At 38.1% G+C, this 18,040-nt stretch overlaps 1 protein-coding gene across 4 annotated transcripts in view; it reads right to left on the reverse strand.

Annotated features, from left to right (window-relative positions):
* The window catches only part of LOC126183372 (oxysterol-binding protein-related protein 11-like), a 194,370-nt gene that overhangs the window by 129,506 nt on the left and 46,824 nt on the right, over positions 1-18,040 (reverse strand). For all 4 annotated transcript variants that reach the window (XM_049925303.1, XM_049925305.1, XM_049925302.1 and 1 more), the window contains 3 exons: positions 17,872-18,004; positions 7,113-7,322; positions 4,285-4,465 (listed from right to left, as the gene is read on the reverse strand). In XM_049925303.1, the coding sequence (XP_049781260.1) occupies positions 4,285-4,465; positions 7,113-7,322; positions 17,872-18,004 (524 nt within the window). The remainder of the gene's footprint in view (positions 1-4,284; positions 4,466-7,112; positions 7,323-17,871; positions 18,005-18,040) is intronic.

Here is an 18,040-nt window from a genome sequence, read left to right on the forward strand (position 1 = left end):
AGGAGGCTGTGGTTCGAATCCTGCTACCACTAACTTTTTTAATCACTTTTTTTATCATCACTGGTCACATTATTTCATTTATATGACATTTTGAAAAAAAAAAAACTTCTATTAGCAAGAACTATTTGCATGAAGTTTCAATTTACGTTTTCCATGTCTGTAAGACAAATACCATCCTGCAATGTGTGATGTGTAGAGCACACCCGACGAGTAATTCTACATTACTATTGTGGTCTGGCAAATTGTGACCTACTATATTACTGAATGTGAATAACATCATTCGCATAATTATTTATCGAGGTTTGACTTGAGCTTTCCAAGCCTGTCACTTGTCCTTGAAAATTTAATTACAAATAGTAAATAGTCAAGTAACATATGAAATTCACTACAACTTCATGAAAATGCATGTTTCTTTTTTTCCTCTTCATTATATTACCTTTCAAATTTCACATAAATTAAATATTGTGACCAGTCATAAATAAAAAAAAAAAATTGATTAAAAAATTAAGTGCCACAGGGATTCAAACTGTCACCTCCCCCATGACCCATTTGCAAAGCATGAATGCTAACCACTTGACCACAACAACTTCTTATGACTGGCACCTTTGCACAGAGATGTCAGTTATGTAACAGATGTGTAAAACTTCTCTTGCATTTTCTCGGAATTGCCAGAGTAGTGCACCTTACTACTTGCAAATTATGTTGTTTTAATGGCCTACTAAAGGCATACAAAGTTTGAAACATCATGCATGGCCTCCTCTTACCAGAAGAAAAAATATATTACGAGAGGCAGATATACAAGGCAAAACAAAATTCAGATTACTTGACAGGACTATCAAAAACATAAGAAAATTTTGAAACAATAGGAAATAGTTTGGCAAATGATAGGACCATTCAGAGTGTGTAGCTCACAATTAAGTATTAAACATATCAAGCAGATATAGCTTATCAAGAAGTGGACAACTTGCTTGTTCTGTAAGTGTCTTGTTTTGTCTTTCCTTCAATATTTTCCACAATGATTGCCCACTCTCAAAACCATCACAGAAGTGTAGAATATAAGAACTTGCCTTGATGCTTATTTTAAATGTAATGCATTCCCCAGTAAATAAGCAAATATACACTTATACACTAAAACATTTTCCTCACAAAGAAGTTAACTGTGACAATAACATCCAAAAACTATGGAACACTAAAAAAGGATTAAAATATCTTTTACAAATAACAAAAAAATAGTTTAATCAATACAAATAGAGACCCCAGTTGCTTAGATTGTGATTCATCTGTAATCCCCTCCTCCATCTTTCTTCTAAGAAAGATAGGTGTGCATTATTAACAATAATGGGAGGAATTATGACAGGCTGACAATTTCAGTTTGCATATACAGGGTGAAGCAAAAGTCGTACACTCAGGCTTCACAGCGCGACTCTTCACATGCCAGCAATAAAAAAAGTCTGTCACAAAATTTCATCTGGCGAGTTCATCCGGCAGAAAAATGACATTAAAGAGTGGCAATCTGGCAACACTGTAACCATATTTATAGTAACTAACCACGTCACCTCACACTAGTTCTGCTGTACAGTTGGTGCAGTGGATCGAGTTTTGGGTTAGCATGCAAGAGGTCGAGGGTTCGATCCTGGGTTGGGGTAAACTTTTTTTATTTGCTAATTTCATTCTGACGTATCAAACTTAACATACATCGTTTCTTAGTTCATATGTATCCTAAATTTACAACATTTTGTAATGCTGAACATTATAAATACGTGGTTAGACAGGTAAGAGTTGAAACAAATGACATGTCATAGGACAGAATAATTACAAAAACATTATCAGTTTCGAGATACTAAAGATGATAGCACCGTGCAATAACACAACATCTACTTGTTATTTCTACTACATGTACTATGAGCACTCAGATGTAGCACATTAGCAACCAGTGACAATAATAAAGCTCATATTAATGACCATATGACCTTCACAAAGAATACGTTGTCCTCAGAACAACAGATGCTCAAAGCGACCTCCCTGCACATCCAAACATTGCAAAACCCGTCACATCTCACAGCTCTTGAACCTTCGCAGCGAAGCTGCATCCACAGTAACAAGAGCAGCATGAACACGTGCTACCAATTCTTGTTGTTGGAACCATTCACAGAATTGTATCTGCTGATGGCGATCTGCAGAATGCAGGTGTTGCATCAAAGCATAATGATAGGGGTGATGCCCATGGTAGTGCAGCGTGTTAACGACCTCGCATTGCAAGACATGCAGGTGTCTTGCTACACTATGTGTACTTCGCAGAGGTTCTTGGTGTATGACCTCCAGAACAGCTTCCTCAGTAGCTGGAGTATGGTGTGTCTGTGGAAGACCTCTGACACATGATTGTGGAAGAACAGAGCCTAACTCCCGAAGGTGCAGCTCCAGACGACGAAACACATATTTATCTGGATGGCATCGATGAGGATATCTAACAGCATATTTGTGAGTTGGAACACCAGTCCAGTTATTGGATGCACCAAGGAACAGGAACATACCCATATATTCATCGTTTGTGCATGCCATATGTCTGTCGCGCTGGTTTAGAGGTCTACAATGAGAAAATTCGATACATGTACACATGTACATTACAGTCTGTCACAGGCACTTTACTCCACTCGCAACTGCTCCCTGTCTGGTGGATAGCACATGCAGTACAAACACGTCATCAGTCCTGCACACTGTTGCACCTAACATGCATTATCCCTTTGACAGATATTGTTCTGCACGATTCCTCCCGACACCGCTAATTGTGAAATGTTCATATTTGAATTACACTGTTTCCCTAATGGTAACAGATGTGATGTTTCCACAATCCCGTCGATTATGATAATCATAATAATAATAACAATAACAATAACAATAATAATAATAATAATAATAATGTATTGACATACACACTGAACAGCAAACGGTTACCAGACTCAATGTTGAAAGGCACAATTGTTGTTGTTTATGGGGGAGGAGACCAGACAGCGAGGTCATTGGTCTCATAGGATTAGGGAAGGACGGGGAAGGAAGTCGGCCGTGCCCTTTCAAAGGAACCATCCCAGCATTTGCCTCGAGCGATTTAGGGAAATCACGGAAAACCTAAATCAGGATGGCTGGACGCGGGATTGAACCATCGTCCTCCCGAATGTGAGTCCAGCGTGCTAACCACTGCACCACCTCGCTCGGTGAAAGGCACAATTAATGGGACCATGGTGATAACACAAACAAATAGTAGCCAACTTTGGACATTATTTTCAAAGTATGTTACTAGTCCTACTGTCCCTAACAAAATGTAATGGACCTCAAGGAGGCAAGAATAATAGTTGGTACTAATCTATGGGACCATTGGAGAAGGGTACAAGGAAAACAGGTTTCGCTTCTAGTAGATGAAGTAGTGTGAACAAGTTCACACCACGACATTGAAAGGGCTTCTTTCAAAGCTAACCAATCTTCCATTTCTACAATTGTAGTATCTAAGTGCAAATGTTTTCTAGAGGACCTGCTGCAATCGCTGTTGACAATGAAGATGCCAGATACCGTACCACCTGGACTACATTTACCAAATAAAAAACATGTACCTTAACCTAGGAACAAACCCTCGACCTCCTGCATGCTAACCCAAAACTATCCACTGCACCAACTGTACAGCACAACCAATATGAGCTGGCAGAGGTAGTTACCATACAAGTGGTTACAGTGTTGCCAGATTGCCACTCTTTAATGTCATTTTTCTGCCGGATGTACTCACCAGATGAAATTTTGTGAGAGACGTGTTTTTGTCACTGGCATGTGAGGAACCGCACTGTGAAGCCCAAGTGCACGAATTTCGCTTCACCCTGTATGCAAATTTGAATGGCTAATGGTAGAGCAGTGCCATGAAAGGCCAGGAAACTCAGCATGATACATAGTTTAATGTGATCAAGAACACCAACATCAACAGTGAGTAGCCTGCCTCTGCCCAATTTTGATCTCAATCATGGAATTGCATGTTGGTATCATTTTATTGTCTGGATATCCAAATAATCAAAGAGGGTTTCAAAATCAAATACAAAAAAAGGTGATGTACAATTTTATAACAACTTATATTTGACAGTCATTGTGTGTAAGTTCATGAAAATGTCAGATTTGTAACAGAATGGTGGCTGTTGATTGGTGGACCCAAAAACCAACTATACTGTCTGGTAAAAAAAAAAAAAAAAAAAAAAAAAAAAAAAAAACACCCGGATTGAAGCTCATACATTTTTCCTTCAAGGTACCTACCTGAAGCTGGTAGCTCCTCAATTTCCTGGCTCATAAGCTGACAAGACTGTTCTGCACGATGTATGTGATCACGCACCGTAGCAAATGCATCAAGCAGCTCTAGAGAGTACTGCACTTGTGAAACAGGTGCTGGAGCATGTACAAGGGAAATGTGCTCCCGTGGTGGTAATGGTGGATTACTCTGTGCCACAAAAACAAAATGTTTCTACAAATAACAACACAGCTATAATTTGCCAAGATGTCACAATGAGGCTTTAAAAACTCTCATGAAAATGTATAATCAACTGTTTAGTTTTATACATATGCCAAATACCTCTCATCACAGAGCTGCACAAATGGTATGAATAATAACAATGGGAAACATTTGCAGTTTTCAGTAATACCAATTGCTCATAATCGCAAAACTGCTTCTTCCAGGTGACAAAATTAAAGGCTGTGTTCTAAATTACATTAATTTATACTAAATTAGCACTTCATTTACAAGAAAATTAATGTAGGGCAGGTTGATTGCAAGTCCTCGTTTACAGCAAAACTGGTCTCTTTGCTGACCAAAAATGTACGTCCACAAAGAACTTCTTTTTTAGAAGGAAACAGAAAATAGTCACATAGAAACAAATCTGGTGTACTGTGTGAGGGCGAACTATTTAAAAGCCAAGCTACTGCACTTTTACTGTCACAGTGGTTGCAGTGAAAGCTGACACATGGTCATGGTGCTAATCTTTGTCATTTCTGCTTCAACCAATCACTTAGGCAGTCCATAACGCTCTGAAATAAGAGCCTCTGTTTTACCATTATTCACAGTCAATTAAAAGGACATTACACAAATAGGTTGCCTTCACTTCTCTCACCAATCAAATATTTATTTATTTATTTATTGTGCACTTTCACAATTGCTAACTCCTTGTTTTGAAGGCAATTGAATCTCAGGGTGTAGTGGAGATCTACATTTTGTCTTCAATCACAGAAGATACCAAATGCTTTAGAATTATGCTGTAACATGATTTTAAAATGGCCTTCTCTTGAGCATCTGTGCACACAAGTCAACAAATGCAGCATCCATTACACTCAACTACTCCAAATGTAGCATTTCATACAAGTTATTACATGACACATGTAATATGTCAACAATATCATTACTCTTAATTTAATGGTACTCTATCTTAAGAACATAATTTTTATCAAATATTTCTTTAAAATAAATCTAAACTTGGCATTTATAATGTTTCAAATCTACATGTTTTGTGCTATGTACCACATTTAAATTCATTTAATCAGTAATCAGTGGTCTTGAGCACTGATGCAATTCCCATGAACTCTCTTCAACTCAACTTTCAACTTATTTACAAGTTAATTTTTTTATTTATCATTGCCCACATACTACTACTGTAGTGGTGTGCAGAAATTAAGGATGAATGCAACTTTCGCATGATTTGTCACAACCAAGTAATATAGCTTGATAAAACTTGGAACATAGATAGAAAGAACTCCTAAAATTTAGCACAGAAGAGAACTAAAAGAAATATATAATAAGGTGAAACAGAAATGAAACTTTCAGTCAAAGACAATAAAACACTGTAGTCGCTGTGATTCATGATGTCCCCTGGACATTACAAAAGGCAGGACATGGTTCTTAACACGTTGTGTGATCACTATGAATGGCAATGCATGCTCTGCAACATGCTCCCATGCAGGAAACAAGGTTGGTAACATTCCATTCTCCACCAGTGCAATTGACAACTGCTAGATGGTCACTGGTGCACGTGTACATGCTGCAATATGTCTCCCAACACATCCCACACATCCTTGATATGCTTTAAGCCAGGGGAACGCGCAGGACAATCCATTCACCAAATATTCCCTCATTCCAAGAGCTCCTCCTCTTGCACTGTTCAAAGTAGTCATGCACTGTCATCCATAAAAATGGAGTCAGGATCAAAAGCACCCCTCAAAAGTTGCACATGTGGAAGGAGTAGTGTCACAATGTATTCCAATGAGTGTACTATTTTCAAAGATTTGGAGGTCAGTAAGCCCATGCAACATTATGCCTCCCCATATCATAAAAGCTGGAGCACCAGAATGATGTTCAACTATGCTGGATATAGCATCATACGGTAAGAGGTGGGAACACGTAATGCATCCAAGAATATTGTCTAACATGACCATTTTGGCGGTTCCCATGTTTTAATGTGTGGAGGCATAATGTTGCACAGGTTGTGTCTTTTCAAGGGTGCATACAGCCCCGACTTCATTTTTATGGGTGACAATATGCGACCTCATCAAACTGCACAGGTGGAGCAGCTCTTGGAATGAGAGGATACTCAACAAATCGACTGACCTGCCCATTCTACCCAACTGAAATCCCATTGAGCATATGTGTGATGTGTTGAAATGTATTGGAGCACATCTACATGCACTAATAACTAACCAGCAGTTGTCAACTGCACTGTCACATGAATGGAATGCCCTACCATGAGAACTCCTTACCGATTATTTCCATTTGTCTCACTGCATATTCCTTTCAGTTACCTTCTGTACTACACTGTAGCAGTTCTTTCTATTTATGGTTCAAGTTCCATTGAGCTATATTACTCGGCAATGGCACATCATTGTTACATTTGTCCTTACTTTCATCCTTAAGTTTTGTGCACCAGCGTGGAGCAACTCAATCACTTAATGTTAACAAACAACAAACAGCTATGCAGTGGAAAAAAAATCCCTGTTACCAATATTAATGCCAACGTAGTTAACGGATAGGAATTCCAAAGAAAAAGCTATTCAATAAAAGCACCACACAAACAAGAACAACAACAAATTTAAAGCTAATGTACCTGAGCTATAGCCATTGTATGCATTTCAGCTACAGCACGTATCCTATTAACCCATTCTTGCCGTGATCTTGCATCTGCTGCCCTCAGCTTGAACATTTCACCACTAGCTGAATTGACAGTGAAAGTGTTACTGTCTTCATCACTTGGTGATATAACAGCTGCAGCGAGGTGAACTGAGCCCCTTGGTCTCTGTCTTTTTTCAGTTTCATTCTAGGTAAGAAATTTAATGCAACACTTAATATTTCCACTCAAAGGTCATATTCTATGAATTACAAATACATCAAATAACATGAAAGGTACATAATTTCTTCTCAAACCAGCACCCTGGAATTTCAAGTTTCAGATGTACAACACAGAAAGGAAATTGAATCATATGTTTTCAATAATGTTAGGAAAGATAAACACAACATATTCAACACATTCATCATTAATACAGTTTTTCTTCATTTACTATATCTACATCTATGTGACTCCTCTGCCATTCACAATTAATTATCTGGCAGAGGGTTCATCAAACCACCTTTGAGCTATTTCTCTACTGTTCCACTCTTGAACAGCTCGCGGGAAAAGCAAGCACTTAAATTGTTCTGTGTGAGCTTTTATTTCCCTTGAATGACCCTGGTGGTCATTTCCCCCTAAATAGGTGGGTGCTAACAGAATATTTTCGCAATCAGAGGAGAAAGTTAGTGATTGTAATTTCACGAGAAGATCGTGTTGCAATGACAAATGCCTTTATTTTAATGACTGCCACCCCAATTCATGTATCATGATCATGGCACTTTCTCCCCTATTTCACGATAATACAAAATGAGCTGTCCTTCTTTGAACCCTTTTCATGTCCTCTGTCAGTCCCATCAGATGCAGATCCCACATTGCACAGCATTACTCCAAAAGAGGGCAGACAATGTGGTGTAAACAGTCTCATTAGTAGACCTGCTGCATTTTCTAAATGTTCTGTCAGTAAATTGTAGTCTTTGGTTTGCTTCCCCACAAAATTATTTGGTAATCATTCCAGTTCAAGTTATTTGTATTTTTAATCCCTAAGTATCATTGCTTCTGTCACTACTGTCACTTCTGAATAATGAATTGCTCAGCAATAATTAATTAGTAAAATACAATTAAAAATAAATCCAAAGCTATTCCCCTACCTAAGTGAAAAATAAATTCAGTGTGCATTATGAAACAAAAAGATGTATGAGCTAACCACTCAACAGCAACTTATAATCCACGCAAAGACTTTGATATTAAACAGGAATTTTATGTCAGTGTAAATCATGTTATCCTCTACATAGAAAGCAGAACCCCATTTGAAGTGTGAGACGTCATCTCATCAAAAATAAAAATCATTCCCTTAAAGTTTTACATACTGAATTTTGCAAGTAACAAGCATGAAGAAGAGGTGAGTCTTTACAGAAGAATAAAACACATTCAATCAATGACTTATACAGTATACACAACAAGCTTATTTCCGCACATGGGAGGAACCAGAAGAAGGCACATGTACCAGATAAAATAGTCTCAAAAACTTACAAGGGAACTGTTGAATCCAACAGGTCGAAACGTGTCATGAACTTTTTTATACGGGAAGAATACACCTAACAAATCATAATGTTGAAATTTTAGCTGCCAAGACACACTGTGAGTAGAGCAGTGCCATGAAAGACCAGGAACCTCAGCACTATTCAATCAATTTGTAAAGAGAATTTCAGTTTCCATTAATAGTTTCTCAGACACAATTGTGCACAGTTACTATTCGCTCAAATTTGAACTCCTTTAATATTCATAATACACTGAAGAGCCAAAGAAACTGGTACACCTGCCTAATATCATGTAGGGTGCAGGGCTGTCCATAAATCCGTATGAGTACAAGGGAGAGCAGATCTCTTCTGAACGGCATGTTGCAAGATATCCCAGATACACTCAATAATGTTCATGTCTGGGGAGTTTAGTGGCCAGCAGAAGTGTTTAAATTCAGAAGTGTGTTCCTGGAGCCACTCTGTAGCAACTCTGGATGTGTGGGATGTCATATTTTCCTGCTGGAATTGCCCAAGCCCGTCAGAATGCACAAAGGGCATGAATGGATGCAGGTCACTCCAACTGCACACACCCCATATCATTACAGAGCCTCCACCAACTTCAACAGTCCCTTGCTGATATGCAGGGTCCATGGAGTCATGAGCTTGTCTCCATACCCGTACATGTCCATCCACTCAACACAATTTGAAACGAGACTCGTCTGACCAGACAACACGTCTCCAGTCATCAACTGTCCAATGTCAATGCTGACGGGCCCAGGCAAGGCATAAGGCTTTGTGTCGTGCAGTCATCAAGGGTACACAGTGGGCCTTTGACTCCAAAAGCCCATATCAATTATGTTTCGTTGAATGGTTCACACGCTGACACTTGTTGATGGCCCAACATTGAAATCTGCAGCAATTCTCTTCAGTCATCATTGGTCCCATTCGTGCAGGATTTTTTTCCAGCCACAGCAATGTTGGAGATTTGATGTTTTACCAGATTCCTGATATTCACAGTACACTTGTGCAATGGTCATACGGCAAAATCCCCATTTCATCACTACCTCGGAGGTGCTGTGTCCCATTGCTCATGCACCATTCAGACTCACTTAAATATTGATAACCTGCCATTGTAACAGCAGTAACCGATCTAAGAACTGCGCCAAGGACTTGTTGTCTTATACAGTCATTGCCGACCGCAGTGCTGTATTCTTCCTGTTTACATATCACTGTATCTGAATGGTGCTTCAGTGTAATTGGCAGTTGTCTTTGCAGTATCGCTAAGTGTTAACAATAGAGATAAAACTGAATTAACTTTCTTTGTGACTTCTTGGTATATGTAGCTAATAGCATCTGCCTTTTGGCACGTTCCAGAGGTTCACAGTAATGCGGAACCCAATTAATGGTTTCCACCTTGTTAAGATGAAATATGAAGAATGTGGTAGCGATATGTGATCAAAATCACCTAATTTTCCTGAAGACCGATGTAATTGTTATTTATTAGTTAATTTCTTGGACATTCATTCCAACAATGTGAACATTTCGTTAGAAATTGTGGAAACATTGGAAGAAACAGGAAATAACACTATGATTCCATGAATTGTTGTTTGAACGATGACTTGTCAAAATTATAGTTCAGAACAAAAATTGAGTACCTTATAAGCCCAAAAAAACATGTACAGTAACAGCTCCCAGTGAGAAAGAAAATAGAGGAGGAAGAAAACAATCTTAAGCAGTGTGCAAATCTGGTTCCATTTTATAAAATCTCAACATGAACTGCATTAATGGGAAAAAGATTTACACAAAGTACAAAACATGCACCAAAATGAAACTCACAAAAGTGTGAAAGAAAAACTATTTGAAAGATTTAGAACAGCCTGTGAGAGTCAATGCACCATTACCAAGGGAAGTCTACAAGACTGGGTGCTCTGGACTGCAAATGAGATGAATATTATTGATTTCCACACTTCTTTGAACTGGTTAAAAAGATTTAGGAAGTTATACAGAAATGGAAGTCACAAAATTATGAAGTTCGCTTCAAGTAAAAGTGTAGAGGAGAAGTCATTAATAGATAATACTATAGAGAAATTCATAGCTGACGTGAAGACGCAGCTTCTTGTTATCCACTAAAAGCTGTGTATTAAGCCAATCATTCAAGCTTAGTGCAAACCACACTTTATCATTTCAAGTTAAAAAAAAGACAGAGAACATTAGGATAGTGCGCTTGTTTTGCCTTAGTAAGGGAGCACATTCGTTTTACTTCCAGAAAACTGGATTGTATAGCTAAGGATTTATTTTACTTGCACTCTGAGATATCTCCTCCCCCCCCCCCCTCCCCCCATGTATTTGCAGGACAGAGTAGCTTGTAGAGTCGATGAATGTTATGACACATTTGTATGATATGTCTGCTTCTGCAACTCTCTCTCGTCTTCAGGAACATCACACAAATTAGGACAAAAAAAAATAAAAAAAAAAAAAAAGGACTAATTACTTGTGAAAGTCTTGTAATCACTGTAGCAAAATCTGGAAAAAGAGGAAAGAATAATTTTCAATGTTTCATCCAAAATGTCTTCCTACCATTTATAGAGAATAATTTGTTGCTTTTGTTGGGCTCTTGGCCTGGACATAATGGCACCTTGGTCTTTAGGAGGACTACAAAACGACTGTTAATGTAATTCAGATTTCACTCAAAATTAATTGTGTGATTCACCCACTCGATAAAATATGTTTTCGAGCAGTGTAAATCATTTTTCAGATAACTGTAGAATAACATAATTTCTGAAAGCCCTTTTTCATTTCAGGTTTATCAGCGGAACAGTATTGCTAAACTTCAGTCATTTCTACATTGACAGTTTGCATAACCACATTTTACAAATTTGATCAAGTATGGCTCAAATGGCTCTGAGCACTATGGGACTTAACATCTATGGTCATCAGTCCCCTACAACTTACAACTACTTAAACCTAACTAACCTAAGGACAGCACACAACACCCAGTCATCACGAGGCAGAGAAAATCCCTGACCCCGCTGGGAATCGAACCCGGGAACCCGGTTGATCAAGTATGCCTCGTACGCAGCACAATATGCAGAACAACAGCCACCACCTTTTCTTACTACATTCCAGTTTAGTCTAAATAAAACTGGTAATTTCTGTAAAGCACCTGAATGCATTAATCTTTCTTTTATCAGGTGTGGCTGATGTAAGAAAAATGATTGATTCGTCATCCAATAGGCACTATCTATTTTTGTGACAAGTACAGGGAATAAACAACGATAACGCTTCATTGTTAGTGAAATATACATTATTCAAAATTTATCATCAGAACCGTGCTACAGGAATTGTTATAAAATATTTAATGTCAACAAATTAAAGTCCTGACTGATGGAAGTCATCCGTAAGGTAACATCATAGACTGCCTTTCTTTTTTCTGCTCTTGTAGTCACCTTTGTAACAATTACATCTGCAACAGTTTATCTGTCGAAATGAACTGCAAGTTATTCAAAAAATTAATGAAGTAAGGAATTCTTGGCATGGAATAAGTACTAAAAATCGCATGCATCCACCTTGGACTTAACACTATGTGGCGCTACATCATCTTGGCAGCTACATATGCTTATTCACTGATTTGAGTGCTACACAGGAAGGGCTGTAGAAAGTGCTGTTATAAGCAGTTCTTCATGCGGAAAAAATGAGAAATTTTAATTTCTCTGAAATACTTGCCGTGTGCCTTAGCAGCAAACATATTGACAGTGCACTTCTTTCGATGTATTCTACCTGCATGAAAAATTTCAGGGTAGGTTTTGACACGCTGGATTGAACCATTCCTTTGTTGGTTCCAGAAACATGATGTAAAATTTAAATGTGTTTTTTGTGTTGACTGTGTCAAGACTCGTGCATGTGTCATGATACATTGTGTATTTTCCCTAAATTGTGTGCCACAAAAAATATACTTTGGGCCACAACATCTGTTGCAATTTTGTCAGTAGTATTCTCATTTAAATAATCATGTAGCCCAAGATTCAGTGTGTATCAATGTGGAGAAATGTACATTTTTTGACAATTATCAGAAATCATGAGAATAGTTTTCAGATGTTTGCAAATGGAGAATCTTTGTAAGTTATGAGTGTTGTTCAAGTCTATTTTGTGATGAATCATTATTTGTGATTTGCAGTTACTGTAAATAACTACTGTATCACATACGTTTCTTCTTTTGGCATAAGCATATACTGTCTGCATCTGTCATAAACAAATTTCTACTGAAAAACTGGTAGACAGGAAAAAAGGGGGCTTGTTTTTAATTGTAGCTGTATAAGTAGGAATAAAATGACAATGTGTTCATAAATCTTAACAGTAATCATGTATACATATCCCGTAAACTGACCTGACTTGTTCATCATTTTGATAAAAGAATTGAATTGTTCAAATGATCTATGGGGGTCGTAACTAATTAAATTAACAGTATTCAAATTTGTTAGTGACTATAACCCGAAAAATGTTTCAGAGAAATGGTTAATTTTGCAATAAGTTTCTCTGTTGTCATAATAGATAACTCATCTTGGCTACAAATCACTTCAGCAGTAAAAAGCTTCTGGGAATAGTTTTAGCATATCAGACCCATAACTTAAAAGAGAATGGGCACACTTAGTTTTAAGTTATCTGTTTACAGTTCTGCATAATTTTGTACCAGGTACAATGCAGCCCCACTATGTATGCTGATCTTGGGCATAGGATGAATACTGATCATTCGTAAGAAGCTGGATACTGCCCTGACTACGGTCATGTGATTGGAATATGCGTCGAATGGGTGTTTTGGGAGGGCTACCGAGAATCGTGTATAAAAAATACCAAAGGTACCTCCAGTAATATCCTTTCCCTTGGAAACTGCCTCTTCTACAGGACATACAGGACCCGTAACTGAGTGGCATGTCAATGGGAGGTCTAAGAATCCTGTACAGAGAATATAGGGACCAGGGAATCTCAAGACGTCGCACTCACTGCTCTAACCAAGAAGTTCAAAGTGTTGTCTTCCACCGAAACCAAAACTGAGCCAGTGAGATTCACTTCAGCTGTTGGGAAAAATGATGTGTTCCGTGTCCAGGGAGCCAAACACAAAAGGGAGGCATACATTAATCATTGGCAGTTCAAGCATATGATGAATGATGGTACCCCTTGGGAAACGGCAACATGGGATGGTAAGGAACACCCTGTGCACTGAGTGTGTGTGCCTTGTGGCCACATTCAACACATTGAAGAGGACATTCTGGCAGCCACTGAAGAAACAGGGTGTAACCAGTTGCAGATTGTGGCACACATGGGGACAAACCATTCCTGTCGTCTGGACTCAAGAGGTCATACTTGGATTATTCCAGTGACTGGCTGAGAAGATTAAGAATACCAACCTTGCTCACTAAGTTTCAACAAAGTTCACTATCTGCAGCATTGTCCTCAGGAAAGATTGTGGCCCCCTGGTTCTGAGGCATGTAGAAGGCTTGACCCAGAAACTGCATAGGCTCTATGACCAGCTAGCTTGTGCCTTCCTAGACTTCCACCATATGTTTCAAAACTGTAAGGTCCCCCAAAATGGGTCGGGTGTGCATTACGAATCAAAGTGCTGCTCAAGCAACTGACAGTGTGTGAAGTGCACACAAGATATTTTTAGATTAGGTAACTCTCCATTCAGTCCAGATAACGACAGCTGTAGGAGATGCTGAAGTATCAGTGTAAGATGCAAGGAAATGCCCGCCAAAGGCAAGAGTATGAAATACCTAGTGGGTAATTGTCAAAGCATCCACAACGAAGTGCCATAGTTCGATGTGCTCCTAAAAAACACTGAAGCTCACACAATACTAGCTATAGAAAGCTGGTTAAAACCTCAAGTTGATAGCAGTGAGATAGGGAAATTTAAGTGTGTATCGAGAGGATAGGCTGATGGGGAACAGAGGTGGTGTGTGTCACAATAGACAAGAAACTCAAATCTGCCAACATAGAAACTGAAGTAGCAAGTGAGACTGTTTGCAAAAGACTCAGTAACGAGGGTGGGCATAAAATTGTAATAACTGGTGCTTTTTACATATCACCGAACTTGCCTCCTGATGTAACTGAAAAAAATAGAAAAACCTCAGTTCACTTGTATTTTAAGTTCCCTAAATCATACTGTAATCATTAAAGAAGACTTCAATCATTCAAAAATCAACTGGGGAACTTATAGTTCTGTTAGTGGTGGGCATGACAAGACAACATAGGAAATATAACTGAATGCCTTCTCTGAAAGCTACCTACAACAGATAGTTCCGAATCCCACTGATGATGAAGATACATTAGATCTAACGGCCACAAATAGACCTGACCTCTTTCAGGGTGTCCACATATCAGTGAGCATGAGGCAGCTGTAACAGTAATGGCTACCAAAGTACAAAGGGCAGAAACTACTAGAAATACTTATATGTTCAGTAAACCAGATAAAGAAGCAGTAGTTTAATATTTCAATATGTAACTTGAAACTTTGATCTCATGACAGGAGCATATAAAGTAACTATGGCTCAAGTTTAAAATAGTTGACCACACACTGGATAAGCACATACTCAGTACAACAGTTCATGGTGGGAAGAACCCTCTGTGATATACAGTCACCACAAAGAAACTTCTAAAGAAACAGACTACTGCATGTAATAGGTGTAAAACACAGCATAGGGCTATAGATAGAGAGATGCTGAATACAATCCATTTGGCTGTCAAGACAGCAATGCATTAAGCCTTCAATGACTACTGTAGCAGGATAATGTCAAAAACTTCATTCTCAAATGTTCCTTTACAAAGGAAAATTCTGGAGCGTTACCACAACTTTAATCCCTGCACCACTGAAAACATGAGTGAAATGAGTATTACTGTCAGTGGCATTGAGAAGTAGCTGAAATTGTTAAAATTTAACAATGCTCCAGCAATCAATGGAATCCCTAACAGATTCTATACTGAATTTCTGGCTGAGCTAGCCTGTCTTTTAACTATAAGGTCTCGTAGATCCTTCAAACAAAGAAAATCATTCACAGAAGTTGGAAGAAATCACAGGACACATCCATCTGCAAGGGCAGCAGAAGTGGGCCACAAAATTACCATACAATATCCTGGACATCCATCTGTTGTAGAATCTTAGAATATTCTGAGCTCAAATATAATGAGATATCTTTAACAGAATGACATCTTCCATGGCAAACAGAATGGATTTTGAAAACATCGAGCATGTGAAACCATACTTGCACTTTTCTCACATTAGATACTGAAAGATTGGCAGCTCATATTAAATGTACAGAAATGGAAAATTGCGCACTTCATAAAATGAGAAAATGTAGTATCCTACAAGTATAATATCAATGAGTCACAGTTGGAACTGGTTAACTCATACAAATACCTGGGTGTAACTCTTTGTGGGGATGTGAAAGGTAATGATCAGATAGGTTCACTCAGCTCAGTCATGGGTAAAGCAGGTGGCAGACTTTGGTTTATCAGTACAATGCTGGGGAAATGCAATCACTTTGCAAAGGAGACTGCTTACAAGTCACTCATGTGACCCACCACAGAATACTACTCAAATGTGTGGGACGCATACCAAATAAGACTAACAGGGGATATTGAACGTATGCAGAGACAGATAGCACAAATGATCATAGGTTTGTCTGACCTGTGGTAGAGTGTCACAGAGGCACTGAAGAAACTTAACTGGAAGACTACTGAAGATAGACATTAACTTTTTCAAGAAAGCCTACTTACAAAATATCAAGAACCAGCTTTAAACGATAATGCTACTAATATACTACAGCCTCCTAAGTATCACTAAAATAGGGATCATGAAGACAGGATTAGATTAATTACAGTGCACAAAGAGTCATTTAAACAGTCATTCTTTCCACAGTTCCACATTCCATATGTGAATGAAACAGGAAATTCCCCAATAACTAATAAAATGAAACATACCCTCTGCCATGCATTTCACAGTGGTTTGTAGAGAACAGATTTTTCAGGCACAACATTCTGTTGTAACATATACTAAATGCACTACTGCGAATTCCTTTAATGTGTAATGCACCATATTTGTGAACATAACATGAACTGTAAACTGTAGTAAACTTCACTGTTGACACATCACAGATGAATCATTATTGTTTCTCAAAGTAATAACAATAATGCTGATGCAGCAAGCAGTTGTTTGTTACGAAATATAAGCATTTTACAAACACATGCCTCACATGTCATGCCCATTTAAGACGTTGTAACAATTGAAATATTCTCTGTGACTATTGCTTCCATACTTCAGAGTGCCCAGTTTTCAATAATTAATTGTCTGTATAAAGCAGACCCTGTAGGTTTTGGGCACCCTGCATCCATACTGTAAACAGTAGTGGTGCGATATTTCACAATGGACACACCTTATGTTACATACATTTATGATGATTCTTCAGTTACAGAGATACTGGTATACACCTTATGAGAAACAGTTCCATACATCATCAGTTATATTGTAAGTGCATATCTTATTGACATGAAACAGAACAAAAATCCATCTTAAAGTAAAGGAATATAAAATCCACATGAGAGTAACATCTCACATCCTTCTCTGCCTCGTGGATGAACAGAGGGAGCCGAGCTTTACACAATATTCTATGTATGAGCTCTCAATAGGCAGATTTTGGTTAAAATTTTTAGTCCTCCATCGCTCTCGAAACACACAGTTGAGTTTGAAGGTGAAAAACATATTGGTTTCCTTCATCCCTGTCTTCCGAAAGTCTTTCTGGTACAGCAGTTTATTTGTAGTTACTCTATCAGTACCTTTTCTTCAAAATGTGACTCACTATTGAACTAAAAATTTGATAATCATGGAATGGATTGTATCTGCATAGTTAACTAGATCCAAATCCAACAATGAGCTTCAGTAAAGACATCATAACTTACTTCTGGACTACTATTCTCATAATCAATGATGGACCCTTTTTAGAAAAAGGCAATAGGACATTTATGTCTCATTATTCATTTTTACACTTCTGCATATATATTCGACACCATTCAAGCTCCAAGTGTGCATTGCTACTCTTCAAACATCCAGCATGAAAGAGCCTTTTCATACAAATGAAATGGCAGAGTAGTAAAAATCAAAAGATATCATGGAGAGTGTTTAGGTTCGGCTACAGTCTAACAAGGACATGAGGAAAGTGCAGTTCTCTATAGTTTTATACAATACTAATTCGTACCAAATAATAATTCAGTGTGCCACTTTCTGGGTTCAAAACAAACCATCGATACTGCCATCCTTTAACAACATTTGTATACTTATTCAACTGGCCCTCATACTGATGTCTTAATTTCTCAGATGTCAGTTCTGACCTGAAACAAAACAGAAGCTGGAATAAGAAGTATGGT

The sequence above is a fragment of the Schistocerca cancellata genome, chromosome 4 (genome assembly GCF_023864275.1).
Source record: "Schistocerca cancellata isolate TAMUIC-IGC-003103 chromosome 4, iqSchCanc2.1, whole genome shotgun sequence".
In the NCBI taxonomy this organism is placed as follows: Eukaryota; Metazoa; Arthropoda; class Insecta; order Orthoptera; family Acrididae; genus Schistocerca; species Schistocerca cancellata.